Genomic DNA, 21,970 nt, shown 5'->3' on the forward strand with positions numbered 1-21,970 from the left:
GCACAGATTAGTCGGTCTGCAACATGTGGGGTCTTCCTGGACCAGGGATCAAATCCCATGCCCCATGCATCGGCAGGCAGACTCCTAAACACTGTACCATCAAGGACGTCCATGACCCAAGATTTTAATACTCAGACAAGTTGTCCTTCAAGTATAAAAGAATAAAGAACCTCAGGCATAAATAACCCCCCAAACAGAACACCTATGAGTCATCTGTGAAAAAGTTGCTTAAGAATAAAATGCAGCTAATCAAAGACGAATCAAAAGAGATTTCACATATAGAAAAGACTGATGAGCATTTATTGAATCAGTTGGAATGTACAACTAAGCAAAAACTCCTGTGGAGAATAAGTATTCCAGGAGAGAACATAAATGTTAAACTTTGACATTAAAAAGTTTCATATATGAAAGTTGCCGAGAGTAAAAAAAGTTCCCATCACAAGAGAAAAAAAAAAATACTTAGGCTGACAGTTGTGGTAGTCACAATGGTATTGTGGTAGTCATTTCACAATGTATATAAGTAGGAAATCATGTTGTACAACTGAAACTAATAATGTTATATGTCAATTACACCTCAATTTTTAAAGTGACATGGAAAATAAGGGGCAATGGCTAATTTAATGGCTAATTTCTGCCGCTTTCATAGCAACAAATAAGCAATACAGTATTTTTTTTTTCAAAGTTTTTAAGACTCTTCTGGCCTTCTGGTGTTTCTTTCTTTAAAACCATAATAGAAATCTTTCAAAAAATAAAATACTTTGTGGCAGACAATCATACGAATATTTCAACAGCTTCAGTTTCACTTTAGGTTTCTTCGTTTTTCTAAGATCAACTAAAATTAAATCCAAATATCTAACAAATAGTTCATGTAATATAGTTTTCTTGTTAAATCGTCTGTATATCAATTCTTACATTTATATGTATATTAAGAATGACTGGAAAGATGGGCATCATTTAATGTTAACAATGGTAATTTCTGGATGGTGGGAGGGATTTTTATTTCCTTGGTATTTGTATTTCCTGCTTCACTTGAATTCTTCATAATGAGAGCACTCATGAAATGTCATAACTAAGGCTACTAAGAGGCTTAGTAATAAACCAAATATTTTAAAGGGAATTTTTGTATTTTAAAATGGAATTTTCAAAGACGCTCTTGCTGACCTTATGAAACAGAAGAGTTATGGCAGATAAAGAGTAAACCAGAATACTATTCATATATTGTGAGGATCACTCTTCTCTAAATGAAGGTCTACTTTTTTTTTAAATGGCTAATGAAAAACAAGAACTTTTAAAACTTTCTTGCAACAGACTCAACTAGGAAGGTATTAAAAACATAGCACATTTATTTAAACTGTTACTTTTGATAATTCATTGACTTATGACAGGTCAATATCTTCATTCTGTTACCTTATTGGGTACATTCATTAGTGTTACATAAAACTTCATGTAAAATTAAACAATTAAAAGTACAGTTAAGAACATAGTCGATCTGCATGAGAGGATTCACCATCATGTACCCTAGTCCCTAATGCAATTTTTTCTGTTTCCTGGGCCTCTCCAGCTTAGACTTATTTTCATTTCAGAGAATATAAAAGTGGCTCCACTGAGCTCTCGCCCATGAGGGCCCAGCTGCTGCACTATCAGTGTGTGTTGACCCAGTGGTACCTGTCCACCCGGTGCCCAGCAGCAGCCCTGTGACCTTTAGGGGTCTTATGCAACGCATGATAAGCATTTCCTAGGAGGCCCATCCGGCCATCCCTCATATTCTTTTTTCGGGGAATTTGGAACCAAGATTGAAAGGGCTGTTTCAAGTTTTCAACCTGGGGAAAAAATAAAAAGGAACATGAGGATTTTCTAATCATCTAATAAGTCAGCTTTAAGGATTAACTATAAACACATAACTCACAGGTATTAAAACTTTTAAAAGCATAGCAAATACAAACGAACAGAAATCAAGATAATTATCTTTGGAAAATTGACTTGATGGAGGTTATGAAATAAAAAACACATTTACTCAAATTAGTATATATTCTGTATTCTTCCCTATCCAACCCCCACCTCACTCAACCCAAAACCGTTTAATTACAATCTCTGGGGCTGAGGTGTAGAAACACCCATCTTAAACATCCCAGATGGCCAATACAGATGTTTTGCAGACCACACTTTGGAAGGACATTGCTCTGAGATAACATAGCTGACTGCAGATCTGATCCTTAGACGAAGATGACCTTTCTAAGGATCAGAATAGAATTAAGCGCGAATATTTCACTACATAATTTAAAGCTTTTACACATATAGAGGCTTCCCTCCTCTTTCAATTGGTAAAGAATCCGCCTGAAATGCAGGAGACCCTGGTTCAATTCCTGGCTTAGGAAGATCACCTAGAGAAGGGATAGGCTACCCACTCCAGTATTTCTGGACTTCCTTGTAGCTTAGCTGGTAAAGAATCCGCCGGCAATGTGGGAAACCAGGGTTCGATCCCTGGGTTGGGAAGATTCCCCTAGAGAAGGGAAAGGCTACCCACTCCAGTATTCTGGCCTGGAGAATTCCATGGACTATGGAGTTGCAAAGAGTCAGACACTACTGAAAGACTTTCACTTTCACATATAGAACTAAATACAAACAGTATATATAGTTTAGAAAACTAAACAAGCTGGGGGGGGAGTGCTGGGGGGAATTTGCCAATAATATGACAAGGGGTTAGAGGGATTGAACCTGTGTCTCTTACGTCCCCTTCATTAGCAACTTCTTATGTCTCCTTAATTAGCAGTTGGGTTCTTTACCACTAGCGCCACCTAGGAAGCACCAAAAATATTCCTAACCCTTGAAAAGCCTATAACAACACATTAGGACCTCAAAATAAATGGGTGAAGAAAAAATTCATTAGATAGATAGTACCTACAACATTTAGGTACATGGGGTTTTTGTTTTAATGTTTAATTAGTAATATAATCAATATTATAACAGTCAAAGCTATGTTTTTTCACGTAGTCATGTATGAATGTGAGAGCTGGACAATAAAAACCACTGAGTGCCAAAGAATTGATGCCTTCAAACGGTGGTGCTGGAAAAGACTCTTGAGAGTCCCTTGGACTGTAGGGAGATCCAACCATCCGAAAGGAAATCAACCTTGAATATTCACTGGAAGGACAGAAGCTGAAGCTAAAGCTCTAATACTTTGGCTGCCTGATGCAAAGAACTGGCTCACTGGAAAAGACCCTGATGCTAGGAAAGACTGAAGACAGGAGAAGGGGACGACAGAAGATGAGATGGTTGGATGGCATCACCGACTCAATAGACATGAGTTAGACCAAACTCAGGGAGATAGTGAAGGACAGGGAAGCTTGGCATGCTGCAGTCCATGGGGTTGCAAAGACTCAGACACGACTGAGCGACAGAACAACATAATTAATAAAATGCTATTTTTCAAGGAGAATATCCAATCTTAGGGAAAATGATAAAACAAACACTTTCACATAGAGCTGGTGAGACTACAAATAAAGACATCTTTTTAGAAAGTACTTTGCCATGTGTTAACTTGTAAAATGCCTATGCTCAATGACCTAATAATTCCATGTCTGAGAACCAATCAAGAAACAACTTAAGATTCAGACATCTCTGTAAAAATTAGCTTTTTTAATACCACAACAATGTGAAAGCAACCTAGATGTCTGCCAATAATTTGTTAGCTAAATAAACTATAAAGGAAGCAAGTGGTTTAAAGTGTTAAATAGTTAAATTGCTCTAACATGTCCATACATAAGTGGTTAAGAAAACAAATTACCTACAAAGTGTCAGAGATTCTCCCTAAATCAGTGTTTTTTCAACTGTAAGTTGTCACCATTAGGGGGTAGTAACATCAATTTAAGTGGTTGATATTAATATAATTTATCAAAGACCTGAGGCATTGTGCCTAGTAAGGATAAGTTCGTCATGAAACCTATTTCCAATATATAGGTATGCATATCTTCCTATGATCATGGTTGTGACTTAAAAAATAAATAATTTTTGTTGATTTTTCTTTTTTTTTTTTTTGAAAACTGCTCTGGTGGTAGAGTCACAGATCTTTGATCATCACTTAATATTCCAAATGTTGTACAGGTGGTATGTTATTTTCCATGTCAAAAACTACTAATTTTAATATCTAATTCTGAAAGAATTTAGGTGAAAGGAAATTTGTGTTGTGCTCAGTCACTCAGTCATGTCTGACACTTTGCAACCTATGACTAACCTGCCAGGCTCCTCTGTCCATGGGGATTCTCCAGGCAAGAATACTGGAGTGGGTTGCCATGCCCTCCTCCAGGGGATCCTCCCAACCCAGAGACTGAAGCCAGGTCTCCTTCATTGCAGGCAGATCCTTTACCGTCTGAGCCACGAGTGAAGCCCGAAAGAAAATTTACATATGTTCAAATACTATATGGAGAAATTCAGCTAGAAAAAATGGTGTATATCCTGAGCACTCAGCCAAGTTGAGGGAATAAAAAGAGAGAAGGAAGAAAAAAATAGAAAAGTTTTGCCAGAATATCATTATTGTGATTTAAATCTTCATGAATTGTTTTTCCATGTTTCCCAATTATTTGTTTCTTTGCTTTTACAGTGAGCCTATTCTTTTTAGAATTAAAATAGAAAATAGTGGGCTTCCCTGGTGGCTCAGGGGTGAAGAATCTGCCTGCAGTGCAGGAGACACCCGTTTAATTCCTGATCTGAGAAGATCCCATGTGCCTGGGGGCAGCTAAGCCCCTGCACCACAACTGCTGAGCCTGTGCTCTAGAGCCTGGGAGCCGCAACTACTAGCCCATGTACTGCAACTGCTGAAGCCGGAGCACTCGAGACTGTGCTCCAGAACAAGAGGAGTCACCGCAACGAGAAGCCCGCGCACCACTCCCAGCACTAGAGGAAAACCTGCACGGCAACAAAGACCCGGCACAAATAAATAAAATTATATTTTAAAAAGGAAAAACTACAGAGGAGAAGTGGAAACACTTTACCTGATAAATACTCTTTGGATTACTGACTTTAGGAATTATCTGAGGTTCTTTCTTACAACTTTCTTCATCAGAGGAAGTGCCAGACGAGTAGTCTAACGTGGCTCTATTAACAGCATCACTGATTTGTTGGGATAATTCCCATTCCTCCCATCTGCCTTTGAAAGAAGCAATTGTAAATGGATGATTTTTCTCACCATACCTAAGAAAGAAAGGAAAATAAAGCATTCATTAGGGACTCAAATTCGCACAGGTTTTTATTTCCCATCTTTTCTGGAAACAGCTCAGTAACTTACAAGAAGAGTTACTTGAAAACAACAACAACAACAAACTATGAGATTTAGGCCAAGATGGTAGGGTAGCAAGACCTTGAGCTTACCTTCTCTCATGAGCACACCAAGATTACAACTTAGCAGTTATTGATGAGAGGCTGAAATCAGGCAGAAAAGATCTTCTACAATTAAAGTGATAAAGAAGGAACCACAATGAGACAGGTAAGAGGGGTGGAATGTAGTCCAGACACCTACCTGCAGGTGGGCAACACACACACAGGGGGATAATGACAGAGGTTCTCCCAAGGAGCAATCAGTGGGTGAGCCCCACATCACGCTCCCCAGACCAGAGAGCCGACCCCAGGAAGACGAGCCCCCAGGATGTTTGGCTTTGAAAGCCAGGGGGCTTACTTTCTGGAGAGTCAGATGGCTGTCGGAAATAGAGACACCACTCTCCAAAGGCCCACACAAAATTTCACATGCTCTGGGACCCAGAGCAGAGACAGCAGTTTGAAAGGAACCTGCGTCAGACCCACCTGCTGATCTTGGAGAGCCTCCTGCACCCTGGGGCCACAGAAACTGGCAGCAGCCATTCCGAGGAGCTCGTTCCACCATGCGAACACTGGTGCTGGCGAGGGCCGCTTTGAAATCCTCCCTCTAGCTGACTAGAACTAGGACCCAGACCTGCCACTAGCCCATGAGCACCAGTGCTGAGTTGCCTTGGGCCAAACACCTGTCCCATCTACTGTCAGGCACACTGCCCTAAGACCCCCTGAGCCCACAGCGGCCCCAGAATACTACACTGTCCACCAGAGGGTGCAGAACCTGGCCCCCACACGCCAGGGCACCAGCACTAGCCCCAGGACCCCCAGGCCCCTGCAGAGACCTAGGATCCAGCTCTGCCTACCAGCGTTCTGGAACCAACCTCAAGACCTCCTGGCCCCTGGGCCCACCTGACAATGAACCAGCACTAATCTGGGGGCCAACTTCACACACCAGTGGACATCAAGACCTCTGGGCCCTGGCCTCACCCAGCAACGGGCAGACGCCAGCCCTAGGACCACCACAGGCCCACAGCCTACCATGACAGGACCCAGAGCACCCACCATCAGGCTAACACCAGCTCCAGGATCTCCTGGGCCCAGGCCCCACCTACCAGCAGGTCAACCCTGGCTCTGAGACACCTTGGATCCCTCAGTCAGCCAGCCAATCAGATACCTACCCAACCCACCAATGGACCAAAGAAAGCTTTGGAACACCCTGGACCCTGTAGCTGGCTATCTCAGGGTGCTGCCCCATCCACCAGCAGACCTACAGCAGCTAAATCCAGGACCCCCAGGGTCCTGCACCCAGAAATCTCAAGACATAGCTCCACCCACCAAATGAGCTAGCACTAGCCCCAGGCCACCCTGGGATCCCGTCCCCACCTCCTAAACCCCCATCAACTTCCTGCCACCAGTTCTGAGTCCCTTGTAGCAAGAGAACTCAGGACCTGGTTCTGCCCGACAGAAGGTCAGCACCAGCCCTAGGATCTGGCTACACTCTTCAGCAGGTGGACACCAGCCCCAGGATCCCTTGGGCCTTAATCCTGCCCACCAGCAGGTGGACACCACTTCTGGCATACCTTGGGACCCTCATGCAGCAGCCCCAAGACACAATCCCACCCGCAGTGGGCTAACACTAGCTTTGTGACCCCCAGGCCCTGCAGCCAGAGACCCCAAGACACAACTCTGCCCACCAGTGAGCCAACACTAAGCCCCAGCACCCTCTCAACCATCCCCCACCCACCAGCAGGCCAATACCAGCTCTAGAACATCTTGAACCCCCTCAGCCAGCCACTGCGGGATCCAGCCTTACTCACCAATGAGCCAGCACCAGCTGCGGGACACTCCAGAACCCACAGCCAGTTGTATCAGAAAGCAACCCACCCACCAGCAGGCTGACATTAAAATTAGAAACCTCAGCCCTGCACCTCCGCCCCCTCCACCCCTCAGCCCCAGAACCCTGCTCTGCCCATCAGTGAGCCAGCACTAGTCCCGGGAGCCCCTTCCTCAGGGTTCCACAGACAACTGCCTCGACCCAACCCTGCAAACCACCAGCTGGCAGCCTCCATACAAGGCAGGGCCTGGCAATCAACCAGACCAGGGGCCAGCCACACCTACCAGACCACCCACAGTAGTCACCCCACCACAGCATAAGGGCCCACATAGGGGGACCCCTTAGAGCATACAGCGCTGGTGACCAGAGGGGAGAGCACCGCTGGAATGCCCTGGATGTCTCCTACAAAAGGCTACTGCTCCAAAGTCAGGAAATACTCCCAACCAACCAGGTACATAGAAATAAAAACAGGCCACAAATGAGGGAACAAAGGAACATGTTCCAAATGAAAGAACAGGATAAAACCCCAGAAGGTAAGTGGAAGAAGGCAATCTACCCAATAAAAAGTTTAAGGTAAAGATCATAAAGATAAACAAAGAACTTGGGAGAAGAATAGAGGAAAACAGTGAAAAGTTAAGAGTTAGAAGATATACAGAAGAATCAAACAGAGCAGGAGAATACAGTCAATGAAATGAAAATACACTAGAGGGACTCAACAGTAGGTTGGGTGATACAGAGGAACAGATCAGTAAGCTGAAAGACAGATTAATATAAATCACTGAACCTGAACACAAAAAAAGAAAGAAAAAGAAATTAGGATACTTAGAGATCTCTGGAATACCAAGCACACTAACATTTGCATTAGAGAAGAAAAGAAAAGGGTCAGAGAACATATTTGAAGACAAAATAGCTGAAAACTTCCCTACCTGGGAGATGAAACAGACATCCAGGTCCAGGAAGCATAGAGAGTCTCAAATAGAATCAACCCAAGGAGGACCACACCAAGATACATTGTTATTAAAATGGAAAAGACAGAAAATATTAAAAGCAAGGGAAACGCAATAAGTTGCATGTAAGGGAATCCCCATAAGGCTATCAGCAGACTTTTCAGCAGAAACTGCAGGCCAGAAGAGTATCATGTAATATATTTAAAGTGATGAAATGGAGACATTATGGCCAAGAATACACCACATGGCAAAGTTTACTCTCAGATTTGAAAAAGAGATCAAAAGTTTTACAGACAAGCAAAAGCTGAAAGGGTTCAGCACCACCAAACCAGTTTTGCAAGAAATGTTAAAAGGGACTTCTCTAAGTGAAAAAGGAAAACCACAACTAGAAACATGAAAATTACAAAAGGAAAAAGCTTATTGGTTAAAGGAAAATATACACTAAAAGCAGCAAGATGAACCACATGCAAACCTAATAGGAAGGCTAAAAGACAGAAGTAGTAAAATTGCCTAGACCTGCAGTAAGTAAGTAAAGGACACATGAAACAATTAGATGCAAAATATGATGTCAAAAACAGTAAGCACGAGAGAGGAGGGGTAAAAGTGAAGGACTGTTAAAATGCATCTAAAATTAAAGAGATCAGCAACTCAAATAATCACACTTATACACACACGCACTTTTTTTTTAAAGCAATGGAATTCCAGAAAAACATCTACTTCTGTTTCATTGACTATGCTAAAGTCTTTGCGTGGATCACAACAAACTGTGGAATATTCTTAAAGAGATGGGAATACCAGATCAACTTACCTGTATCCTGAGAAACCTGTTGTAGGTCAAGAAGCAACAGTTAGAACCTTACACGGAACAACTGACTGGTTCAAAATTGGGAAAGGAGTACGACAAGGCTGTATATTGTCACCCTGTTTATTTAAATTATATGCAGGGTACATCATGCGAAATGCTGGGCTGGATGAGCTACAAGCTGGACTTAAGATTGCTGGGAGAAACAAACAACCTCAGATATGCAGATGATACCACCCTAATAGCAGAAAGTGAAGAGGATCTAGAGAGGCTCTTGATGAGGGTGAAGAGGAGAGTGAAAAAGCTGGCTTAAAACTCAACATTAAAAAACAAAGATTATGGCATCTGGTCCCATCACTTCATGGCATACAGAAGGGGACAAAGTGGGAGCAGTGAGGGATTTTCTCTTCTTGGGTTCCAAAATCACTGCAGATGGTGACTGTAGCCATGAAAACAGAAGACGCTTGCCTCTTGGAAGGAAGGCTAAGACAAATCTAAACAGCATATTAAAAAGCAAAGACATCACTTTGCCAACAAAGTTCTGTATAATCAAATCTATGGTTTTTCCAGTAGTCATGTAAGGATGTGAGAGTTGGACCACAGGAAGGCTGAGCACCAAAGAATTGATGCTTTGGAATTGTGGTACTGGAGAAGACTCTTGAGAATCCCTTGGACACCAAGGAGATCAAACCAGTCAATTCTAAAGGAAATCAATCCTGACTGTTCGTTGGAAGGACTGATGATGAAGCTGAAGCTCCAATACTTTGGCTACCTGATGCAAACAGTTGACTCATTGGAAAAGACTCTGATGCTGGGAAAAAATTGAAAACAAAAGGAGAAGAGGGTGGCAGAGGATGAGATGGTTGGATAGCAGCACCAATTCACAAACTTGAACTTGGACATGAACTTGGGCAAATTCCAGGAGATGGTGAGGGAAACAAGGAGGCCTAGTATGCAGCAGTCCATAGGGCCACAAAGAAACAGACATGACTTAGAGACTAAACAACAAAAATACACATAAAATACATATTGCTATATATAAACCTCATGGTAACCAGAAATCAAAATCTATCATCGATACACACAAAAAAAGAGAAAGATAGCTAAACATCATCCAAACATAATTTGAAGATAGTTAAATAACAAGGGAAGAGAGCAAAAGAACAAAATGAATTACAAAAACACCAAAACAATTGATAAAATGACTGTAAGTACATACCAATCAATAATTACTTTGTATATAACAGGAATAAGTGTTCTAAAGACAGAGTGAAGATACAAAAATAATACCCATATATATGCTATATATATATGCTATCTATGGAGAAGGCAATGGCACCCCACTCCAGTACTCTTGCCTGGAAAATCTCATGGACAGAGGAGCCTGGTGGGCTGCAGTCCATGGGGTCGCTAAGAGTCGGACATGACTGAGTGACTTCACTTTCACTTTTCACTTTCATGCACTGGAGAAGGAAATGGCAACCCACTCCAGTGTTCCTGCCTGGAGAATCCCAGGGACGGGGGAGCCTGTTGGGCTGCCATTTATGGGGTCGCACAGAGTCAGACAAGACTGAAGCGACTTAGCAGCAGCAGCAGCAGCATGCTATCTATAAGAAACTCACTTTAGATACAAAGACATACAGACTGAAAGTGAGAGGAGATGGCGGTATACTTAAAGAAGTATACCACGTAAACAGAAATGAAAAGAAAGTCACGGCGGCAGTATTTATACCAGAAAAAGTAGCCTCTAAGACAAAGTAGACTTTAAAACAAAGACTATAACAACAGACAAAGGAGGACATTATGTAATGATCAAGGATCGATCCAAGAAACTATAACAATTATAAATATATATGCACCCAACATAGGAGCATCTAAATATGTAAGCTAATATTAACAGAGATAAAGGGAGAAATTGACAGTAACACAATAATAGTAGGAGACTTTAACACCCCACTTATATCAATGAACAGATCATACAGACAGAAAAATCAAGAAAGAAACACTAGCCTTAATTGACATAATAGACCAAATGGACTGAACAGATATCTACAGGCCTTCCATCCAAAAGCCACAGAATACATGTTCAAGTGCATGTGGAACATTCTCTGGGACAGACCACATGCTAGGCCACAAATCAGTTCTCAGTACATTTAAGAAGACTGAAATCCTATTGAGCATCTTTTCTGATCACAATGCTATGAAACTAGAAATTGCTATAAGAAAACTGCAAAAAAACACAAATAAGGCGAAGGCTAAACAATATACTTCTAAAACAACCAATGGATCACTGAAGAAATCAAAGAGAAAATTTAAAAAATACCTCTAGACAAATGAAAACAAAAACACAATGATCCCAAAATCTATGTGATGCACCAAAAGTAGTCCTAAGCAAGAAATTTATAGTGATGCAAGTCTACCTCAGGAAATAAGAAAAATCTCAAGCAACATAACCTTCCACCCAAAGGGACTTTAAGAAAAACAAAGCCCAAAGTTAGCAGAAGGAAAGAAATTATAAATATCAGAGCAGAAATGAAACAGAGACAAAAACAGTTTTTTTTAAAAAAAATGAAACTAAGAGCTGGCTCCTTGAAAAGATAAACAAAATTGATAAACCTTTAGCCAAATTCATCAAGAGAAAAGGAGACAGCCCAAATCTATAAAATAATAAAAAGTTAGTTAAAAAACAATACCAAATTACAAAGATTGTAAAGAGAGATTGCCATGACTGTAGTAATCTGTATGCAAATAAAATGGACAACCTAGAAGAAACAAATTCATAGAAATGTACAGTCTCCCAATATTGAACCAGAAGGAAATAGAAAATATGAACAGATCAATTACAAGTAATGAAATTGAATCAGTAATGGAAAAAATACTCCCAAGAAACAAAATTCCAGAACCAGAGAGCTTCACAAGTGAGTTCTAACAAACATTTAGAGAAGAGTGAACATCTATTCTTCTCAAATTATTTCCAAAAATTTTCAGAGGAAGGAACACTTCCAAACTCATTTTATGAGGCCATATCACCCTGATACCAAAACCAGACAAAGATATCACAGGAAAAAATTACAGGGTCAGTATCATTGAAGGAAAGTTATGACCAAACTAGATAGCATATTCAAAAGCAGAGTTATTACTTTGCCAACAAAGATCCATCTAGTCAAGGCTGTGGTTTTTCCAGTGGTCATGTATGGATGTGAGAGTTGGACTGTGAGGAAAGCTGAGCGCTGAAGAATTGATGCTTTTGAACCGTGGTGTTGGAGAAGACTCTTGGGAGTCCCTTGGACTGCAAGGAAATCCAACCAGTCCATCCTAAAGGAGACCAGTCCTGGGTGTTCATTGGAAGGAATGATGCTAAGGCTGAAACTCCAGTACTTTGGCCACCTCAAGCGAAGAGTCAACTCATTGGAAAAGACCCTGATGCTGGGAGGGATTGGGGCAGGAGGAGAAGGGAACGACAGAGGATAAGATGGTTGGATGGCATCACCGACTCGGTGGACGTGAGGTTTGAGTGAACTCCAGGAGTTGGTGATGGACAGGGAGGCCTGGCGTGCTGCAATTCATGGGGTCACAAAGAGTCAGACACGACTGAGTTACTGAACTGAAATGAACTGATCATTGATGAACAGAGATGCAAATCAGTGGAAGAGAATAGAGAGTCCAGAAATAAACCCATGCATCTATGGTTAATTAATCTATGACAAGGAGGCATGAATATCCAACAGGGAAAAGACAGTCTCTTCAATAAGTGGTGCTGGGAAAATACAGCAGCTACTTGTAAAGAATGAACTTAGGAGTTTCTCATGCCATTACAAAAATAAACTCAAAATGGATCATAAACCTGTATGTAAGATTGTAAACCATAAAAACTCTTAGAAGGTAACATAGCCAGAACTCTGATATAAATTGTAGCAATATTTTCTGGATGTCTCCTAAGGCAAAGAAAACAAAAACAAATTAAACTTACAAGCTTTTGCACAGCAATGGAAACCATCAACAAAAAGATTACCTACTGAATGGAAGAAAATATTTCCAGGTATAACTATCCACAATATATAGACAGCTCATACAACTTAATATCAAAAAATTTTCATTTCAAATTTTAATTCAAAATTTAATATCAAAAAAATTAATTTCCAACCTAAAAATGGACCTGAATAGACATTTTTCCAAACAAGACATACAAATAGCTAACGGGCACATAAAGAGACGCTCGATATTTTGTATTATTTAAAGAAATGCATATCAAAACAATGAGACATTACCTCACACTTGTCAGAATGGCTATCATTAAGACGTCTACAAATATCAAATGTTGGTGAGAACATGGAGAAAAAGGACCCCTTGTACACTATTGGTGGGAATATAAATTGGTGCAGCCACTATGGAATATGGAGATTCCTCACACTAAAAGTAGGATTACCATATGATCCAGCAATTCAACTCCTGGGTATATATCCAGAAAAAATAAAATCATTAATTTGAAAAGATACATGTACCCCAGTATTCTGAGCAGCACTATTTACAATAGCCAAGACATGGAAGTAACACAAGTGCCCGTCAATAGATGAATGGATAAAGAAGATGTGGTATGAGTATGTTCACACTCGAGTACTACTCAGCCATAAAGAATGAAATTCTGCCATCTGCAGCAACATGGATAGACCCAGAGAATATTGTGGTTAGTGAAATAAATCAGAGAAATTCAAATACTGCATGCTATTATTTATAGGTAGAATCTAAAAAAAATAAAATATATGTATATAGCAAAAAAAAACTGACTAAACAGATACAGAAAACTATTGGTTACCAGCAGAAAAGAGGGAAGTGAGAAAGGGCAAGGTAGGGATAGGTACAGACTGCTATGTATAAAATATAAGAATATACTGTACAACACAGGGAATATAGCCAATGTTTTATAATAACTTTAAATGGGGGTATAATTTGTAAAAAAAAAAAAACTTTTGAATTATTAGGATGTATACCTGAAACTAATATAATTTTGTAAATCAACTATAGTTTAAGAAAGAAAATTGAAATGGCTTGTCAGCAAAGCAAATTGAGAGACATTATGACCTTCTGCTACTATACTGTCATAATTGGTGGAGGTCAAGGATTCTGTAAAAGCTTTCTAAGAATTAGCTAAGGTAAAGACAGACTAACTTTTTTTGATTCAACTAATGGACTGACTTGCTGATGATAATTCCTCTTTCCCCTTGATACCGCCTAAAATGCTTGGACTTTATGCAATTGGCAACAGGATGCCATGTTTAAAGTCAAATTTCAAATACTATGGAAAAATCTTTGTGCTTCCCACTCCATCCACCCTAAAATGAAGTCTGTGTTGTCTGATATAGCTTGCATCTAGTCTTAATGGGCTTGTGCCCTCACTGGTAATCCAGGGATTTGCAGCACCACCTTTCACAAAGATGCATAGACTAAATAACCTAAGGTTCCCAAGGGTCACAGACCACACAAACTGGCTCCAATAAGATTACTCACCGGCAGCACACTTCAAAGGGATCTACCCATATGGTCATCTCCTTTGGAAGTCCCAGGTGAGAAAAATCCACGTTACTTTCAGCACAAGCCCTTTCTAGAATAGGATCTTTATTCTGATGATTGTTTATCCTGATACACCTTTAAAAACAAGAAAACGGAAATGGCGTGGTGACAGTTGGAGAATCATGCTGCTGCCAAGGGTCTCCAATACACACAGCTGCCACCTCACTCCCGTCTCCCCTCAGCTCCTTCACCACCCCTCAGAGGTTTTATAGTACGAGTGAAATGTCAAACTTTTACACAATATGGATTCCATTACTAAATCACACAATCAGTTCACCAAATGTGCTCAGTCATGTTCAGCTCTTCGCAGCTCCATGGATTGCAGCCACCGTGCTCCTCTGTCTGTGGGATTTCCCAGGCAAGAATACTGGAGGGGGCTGACATTTCCTACTCCAGGGGATCTTTCTGACCCAGGGATCAAACCCTCGTCTCTTGTTGTCTCCTGCACTGGCAGGTGGATTCTTTACCACTAGAGCAACCTGGGAAGACTAAAGGTTCTCTGTATATCCTTCACAGTAAACACAAGTTAGAAATCCCTTAATCCACTTCACACAGGAGGTTTGCTCTATAGTTTTCACATTGTGCTATCATCTACTACTCTCCTTTTTTCAAGCCCAAGTTCAAACAAATAAGGCAGGCGGTAGCTGCTGGCTTGTTACTGCCCTTTGCTATGCCTACCACATCCTAGCTCTCACCTGAAGGCTTGCCCTTTAGAAGGGTGATCAGAGTGCCAGTGACTCCTGTACGTTTCAAACAAGATTGTCATCAGCTTTTCTGCAAAGTCTTCTATCTGCTCTTTATTCAGTTTATCATGTTTTTTCACTAATCTTGTCACAAAGAAGACCGTTGTTGCTATTTCATCTCTCATGATTCAAGAAGAGCCTACGAGGAGGTCTGAAACCATTGAAAGGAAGCAAGAAGAAATTAAACAGAAACAAGGGTCTAACTTATTATCAACATGTAATTACCATTTGGAAATTTTATATACATACCTTAAATTTAAAACAGAAGTCACTTGCTAGTCCTTAATGAACTTAAAAAAAGCACATCAATACTATCAACAAAATAGCCAAGCAAACCAGTTCCTCAACTAACCTTTAATGATTCTCAAAGAAAAAAAAATTTTTAATACTGTAATATACTTAAACAAATGATTATGCAAATTAAATACTTTTAAAGTCCAGATCCAGGAGAGTAAGTTACACCAAGCATTACTGTTTAAAAACATATTTACAAAGAGCAAAAACATTTCAGGATATAGTCATTCCTAAAATTGTGGCTCTCAGGTGGCACATTCAAAAGTTAAGATTAATCAAATATATATTATACTTGCCAGCAAAAGATCTTTAGCCCAACAGAAAGGGGGCCAGAGTCGGAAGCCACTCTCACCACACCTGGCTTGTCAGTTCCAGGCTGCAGTTTATATAAACCTGGGTCCCAAGGCCGGATAGGTTTTTCACCTTACACAGGTGCTGCCCTTTTGGATAATTGACAGCTCTTTCCAGGTCCCCATCAAATTGCTCCTTGGCATATGTAGAGGATATTTGTTACGCAAAGTGTTTGTTTAAAGATTTTCAAACTGGATTTCTATCTTCTGTTTTGCTATTTAAGTCCTATCTTTTATGACATAAATGAGAATCAATCCTTCTCCTTCCAAATCCTAAGAGCTTACATTCCAGTATTTTTGTCTCTCATTTTCTCTTGCAAAACTGTCAACATATTAAAGTATTTTGTCCTGGATCTTTTCTAAAATTAAACACAACTTTCTTTGAACAGTCATTGTGTTGACTCCACACATTTTTCACTGTAAAATAAATGGAAAAGACCTCAAAGTATATCTAATCTTATTAGTTCTCAAAGGGTAGGTTACTGATCACCTGATTTGGACCCACCGAGCTGCTTGTTAAAAATGCAGATTCCAGGACTTTATCCCAGATTCACTGAATCAATACCTCTAAAGGCATGTCTGGGAATCAATATTTAAAAAGTTCCCCCTGGTGATTCTTATACCCACTAAATTTAAGAACCATTATACCCAGAATATGTCTTTAACACCCATGGTAAGTGGTCATTCAGGTTCTTTGTCAGTGAAAAAGAAGTTTTCTCTTATAAGGAAGCCCATTTCTTTTCTAAAAAGCCCCAAATGCCAGGCAGTCCCTCTCCTTGAGAAGCTACAGCCAACTCTTTATTCTCTATCTGAAAAGCCTAGTTTTTCCCTCTGGAACTGTACAGATTTTATCTAATTCTCCACCACAGGAAGACACTTCAAATACCAGCTATTGAGCCTCCCCTGAGCCTCCTCTTTAGGAAGAGAGCTAACCATTCTTAGCTTTTCAGTAGTTCTTCCCACAGACATGTTACTCAGACATTTCATCACTCACATCTGGATGAGTTTCAGGTGTGTCAGTAATCCTCTTTTAAAGGCTGGAGCCAAGAATTTCTATTGAGCATTTCAAACAAAGCTCCAAGTGCGCTCTGCCATGATGGAATAGAATGGACTGTTACTTGGCTCTGAAAACTGTGTATCTAGAACACAGCCTCAGGCGGCATTTGCCTTAGTGGTAGCGCCATCACATCTCTGCTTCACGCTGAACTATTAACAGCTAAGCAGTTTTTTTCACTAATGCTATTGTTTTGTCACATTTTTCCCTCCTATGCAACATAATGTTCAAGAATATGAGCTTTGAGAAGAACTGAGTAGAAATTTCTTTGAGTAGAAATTTTTTCAGAGAGAGAATACAGATGGCCAACAGGCATATGAAAAGATGTTCAACATAGCTAATCATCAGGGAAATGCAAATCAAAACTACAGTGAGTTATCATTTCATATCTATCAGAACGGCTATCATCAAGAAGAACACAAATAAATGTTGATGAGGATGTGGGAAAAAGGGAACACTTGTACACTGTTGATGGGAATGTAAACTGATACAGCCACTGTGGAAAACCTGGAAGTTTCTCAAAAAACTAAAAATACAACTACCATACTACTACTACTACTACTACTACTACTACTACTACTACTACTAAGTCGCTTCAGTCGTGTCCAACTCTGTGCGACCCCAGAGACGGCAGCCCACCAGGCTCCCCCGTCCCTGGGATTCTCCAGGCAAGAACCCTGGAGTGGATTGCCATTTCCTTCTCCAATGCATGAAAGTGAAAAGTGAAAGTGAAGTCGCTCAGTCGTGTTCGACTCTTAGCGACCCCATGGACTGCAGCCCACCAGGCTCCTCCATCCATGGGATTTTCCAGGCAAGAGTACTGGAGTGGGGTGTCATTGACTTCTCCGACAACTATCATATGACCCAGAAATTCTGCTCCTGGCTATATTCAAAAAAAATCAAAAACATTAATTTGAAGAGATAACATACACTCCAATGTTCAAAGCGGCATTATTTACAATTGCCAAGATATGGAAGCCAATTAAGTGTCCATCAACTGACGAATGGATAAAGAAGATGTTACACACACACACACACACTGGAATATTACTCAGTTATTTAAAAAAAGAAGCAGAACTTTGCTACTTGCAGCAACATGGGTAGACTTGGAGGGCAGATAAAGACAAGCACTGTATGATATAACTTATACGTGGAACCTAAAAAATACAACAAACTAGTAAGCAGCAGACTAGTGAGGTGGGGGGAAGAGGCAATATAAGGGTGGGGAGTTGGGGGGCACAAACCATTGGGTGTAAGACAGGCTCAAGGATGTATTGTACAACACAGGCAATCTAGCCAATATTTTGTAAGAACTGTAAATGGAAAGTAATCTTTTTAAAATGTATTAAAATTTTTTTTAATTTTTTAAAAATAAATTAAGAAAAAAAGAATAATGGGCTTTGGAGTCAAGCAGACCTGCATATAAATTGCAACTTTACAACTCACTATGCATGTAACTTATCAAACTTTCAGTTTCCTGAAAGGAACAATAGCGACCTCATAGGGTTGTTAGTGAGATTACAATTAATAATCTTTTGTATTAAAGCATCTTGTCTAGGGCCTACATAGCAGTTGTTAGAGGAAGGCAGCGCAGCAGAGTAGTTAAGAAATAAGTTATGAAATCAAGCATCATGAGATTGACTCCCAGCCCTCTAGCTGACTAGAAACCTGGAGCGGCTTCTCAACTTCTCTAATTAAAAAAAAATCTTTATCTATTAAAAGGTGGGTAAGACATGTACCTAAGGCTTTGGAATCAGACTGCCAGATGTGAATCTTAGCTGAATTTACTGGATATAGTAAATGCTCAAAGTGCCTTTCTTATCATTAAATATGTTGATTTATTTATTAAATCATGTTAATCAACTTTATTTTTTAAAAAATTATTCCTTGCCCAAAGGGTGGCCTGCAATCATTGACTGGCTGGTGTGAGGCGAAAAAAACCTGGCCCTCCTGCCTCAGTGAGCAACAACTCTGAAGAGCCATCTCATTTCCAGAGCTCCCATAAGATAGGCAGAGGCCTCAGCAACAACCAGATCACTGGCCCTCCTCTCCCTCTGCCCAATTCTCTTACTCACTCCCTTATGGGCGTATCTCTCAACAAAACTCCGCAATAAACCTTCTGCATGAAACTCCCTATCGCAGACTCTATTTCTAAGAAGCTCAGTCTAAGACAGTTTGTATCAGGAATGTTTAAGGAAGCAGACTCTAAAATGGGATCTGGGGAGTAGGTTACAAACCTTCTGGCTGGAATAAAAACCTTATCCTTAGTGGTAGCAGAATATGGATATATTTGGCTCCAGGCATGCTGGAGTGGTATGATTGTTACAAACCTCGCCAGTGATGAACTGAGATGGAATACAGATAATAGGAGGTGCGTTGGCTATTGTAGTATCTTTGATGCTAATGAGGTATACGAAATGATAATACAAGGACTATGGAAATAGATGGTTAAACACCTTGATGTCTAGTAACAACATGATTTAATAAGATTAGTTCAGTTCAATTCAGTGAGTATTTAAGTGGTGCTAGTGGTAAAGAACCCACCTGCCAATGCAGGAGACATAAGAGACGTGGGTTCGATCCCTGGGTAGGGAAGTTCCCCTGGAGAAGAGAATGGCAACCCACTCCAGTATTCTTACCTGGAGAACCCCATGGATAGAGGAGCCTGGTGGGCTACAGTCTATGGGGACGCAAAGCGTCGAACACAACTAAGTGACTAACACTTCATTTCACTATAAACTCAAAACATATAAAGGTGAGACTAGTCCTTCCATTTCTACAGTATATTACTTATTTCAGCTGCCATGATGTGTTACTCATTCCCCTTACTCAGTGGCAGGGGTTCTCAACCTGCTATACTTGGAATCACCTGAATATCTTTTTAAAAATACAGATGCCTAGCTCCTACCCCTAGATATTCTGATTTAATTGATATGGAGTGCAGCCTGGGGCATCCGGATTCATTAAAAATCTCCAAGTGATTCTAATGGGCAGCCAAGTTGGAATGTCATTAAGATAGATCTCTCCTAGCTATCAAGGAGATTTTAGCTTTATTTTACACTTTTGAATGCTTAGCAATGCCTTAAGTTTAACAAAGATTATTATGCCAAATTTGCATCTTTTTTTTTTTCATCTTTTCTAGCCTTTACTGAGATGACAGAATTGACTATCAGGATGGTTACTCGTACATATATTGCTGAAATAAAATTTGCTTCAGAACCAAAGGTAACCTATGTATTAGCACATACTCAAATTTTTCCTTTTCAAATGGTTTGGTTTGCATTTACAATATTAAAATGATATTGAATAATTCTTCCACTATTTCACCTTCCTGGATGACATGCCATTCTAGTGCACACTGAGTTGGTGAAACACATCAGCTGATGAAGTTTTGAACCCTTTCCTTGCATTATTTTCTGCAACAGGTCCAGGCAGGCCTTGGAAGTTATGAATAGAACAGTAGAACAGCAATGTACTTAGATTTCAGGAAAGAACAATCAAATAGAAACCAAACATCGTGCAAGACTTCCTTCAGTTACTTATTTATCATGATCTTAAACACCGTATTTAAATCACCTCCTACACATTAATGACAATTATACTTTCTGTTATAACTAACATTTACTCTGTGTTTTCAGTGACTGTCTCCTGACCATCCACTACATATTAGCACTGCTACACTGCTATGGGCTTAAAAAATTTCAACTCTCAACAGGTTTGTTTTCTAGAGAAAGAAATCACCCAAGACCATTTGGATACAGAGCTTGAGAAATAGAATACTCAAAAATTACTTCAAGTTTCAAGCATTAGTGACCAAGACAATAATGCTATCATTGGAATAACTGAGTTAGGCAGAATAGCCCAGAGAAAAAGAACAATGGTTGGTTCAGAATGAGGTCTCCTGAGTTTCTTTACAGCAATTAAATACACAAATAGTAATGTCCTTTGAAAGGTACTATAATTTAGCAGTAGGTTCAGCCTGGGCAAGCCTAAGTCAACTTCATATTTAAGTGGAATAGAAAATAGCTATTGAGTTTTGAAGACAAAAAACTCAGCTCTCTCATTATTTTTGTGTACTGTATAAAATTTCCACTATCAGACATTCATTCCTTTGATTTAGATACTGTCTTTCCAGGATTTCCAGATGGGTTACCCATAGTAGAGGGGGCTTCCCAGGAAGCTGAAATGGTAAAGAATTTGCCTGCAATGCCAGAGACCTGGGTTCGATCCCTGGGTCAGGAAGATCCCCTGGAAAAGGGCATGGCAACCCACTCCAGTATTCTTGCCTGGAGAATCCCATGGACAGAGGAGCCTGGCGGACTAGTCCATGGGTTCACAAAGAGTCGGACACAACTGAGCTACAAACATACACACATTCATAGCAGAACAGAAGAATTGTGTTCCACCTGGCGAAGTTTGGGAGAGCAGAGAAAGCCTGGAGGAAATGGCAGCTACATGAGGTTTCTGGTCGTGCAGGATAAGGAGGAAGAACAGAAGAAAAGAGAGCATCAGAGACAGATTTTACCTTATTAAATCTGAAACACAGATTCAAAGAGTTTAAAACATGAAAATAACCCAAAAGATCTTCTAGAATAACAGTTCCCAGGATCACATTTCTTCATTTTAACATGAGGGAATTCAACTCGCTTGCTACAGTATCTTCAAGCCCGAAGGTTCACCAACAAAGATTTATCTTGAAATCTGTCTTCCTAATTTTAGCTGAACTTCAGCTATAAAATAAAACTATTTGTGCATATAAGTTTTCAAATAGGCAAAATAATTTTAAAATATCATCTAAATTGGACATAAAATTGATTGGACTTTTGATGTCATAGATAGTAGCCTTTTTTAATTAGACCTCTGATTTCATTAGCTTCCCTTCCTTAAATTGAAAATTACATCCATAGACTTATCCAGCTGTTTCCAAAGGCACATCATTGCTAATAAGGGAAAAAATACAGATGCTTTACCAAAACTCCCACTCAAGCAGAAAGTATATTTTTGATAAAGGCGACTAAATAACACCATTTTTTAAAGCAGTGAACTATCCTACAACCCACACAGCAAGTCACTCCTG

General features: G+C 40.1%; 1 protein-coding gene across 1 annotated transcript; it reads right to left on the reverse strand.

The window, feature by feature from the left end:
• Positions 1 to 279: 279 nt before the first annotated feature.
• On the reverse strand, positions 280 to 15,848 carry BTG4 (BTG anti-proliferation factor 4). Its single transcript, XM_027978994.3, has 4 exons — positions 15,148 to 15,848; positions 14,390 to 14,527; positions 4,989 to 5,187; positions 280 to 1,820 (listed from the first exon to the last, which is right to left on the reverse strand). Exons 1-4 carry the CDS (start codon positions 15,318 to 15,320, stop codon positions 1,641 to 1,643), a joined length of 690 nt encoding a protein of 229 aa, XP_027834795.1. The 5' UTR covers positions 15,321 to 15,848; the 3' UTR covers positions 280 to 1,640.
• Between the last annotated feature and the right edge of the window lie 6,122 nt (positions 15,849 to 21,970).

Source organism: Ovis aries, chromosome 15, assembly GCF_016772045.2.
Source record: "Ovis aries strain OAR_USU_Benz2616 breed Rambouillet chromosome 15, ARS-UI_Ramb_v3.0, whole genome shotgun sequence".
Classification (NCBI taxonomy): Eukaryota; Metazoa; Chordata; class Mammalia; order Artiodactyla; family Bovidae; genus Ovis; species Ovis aries.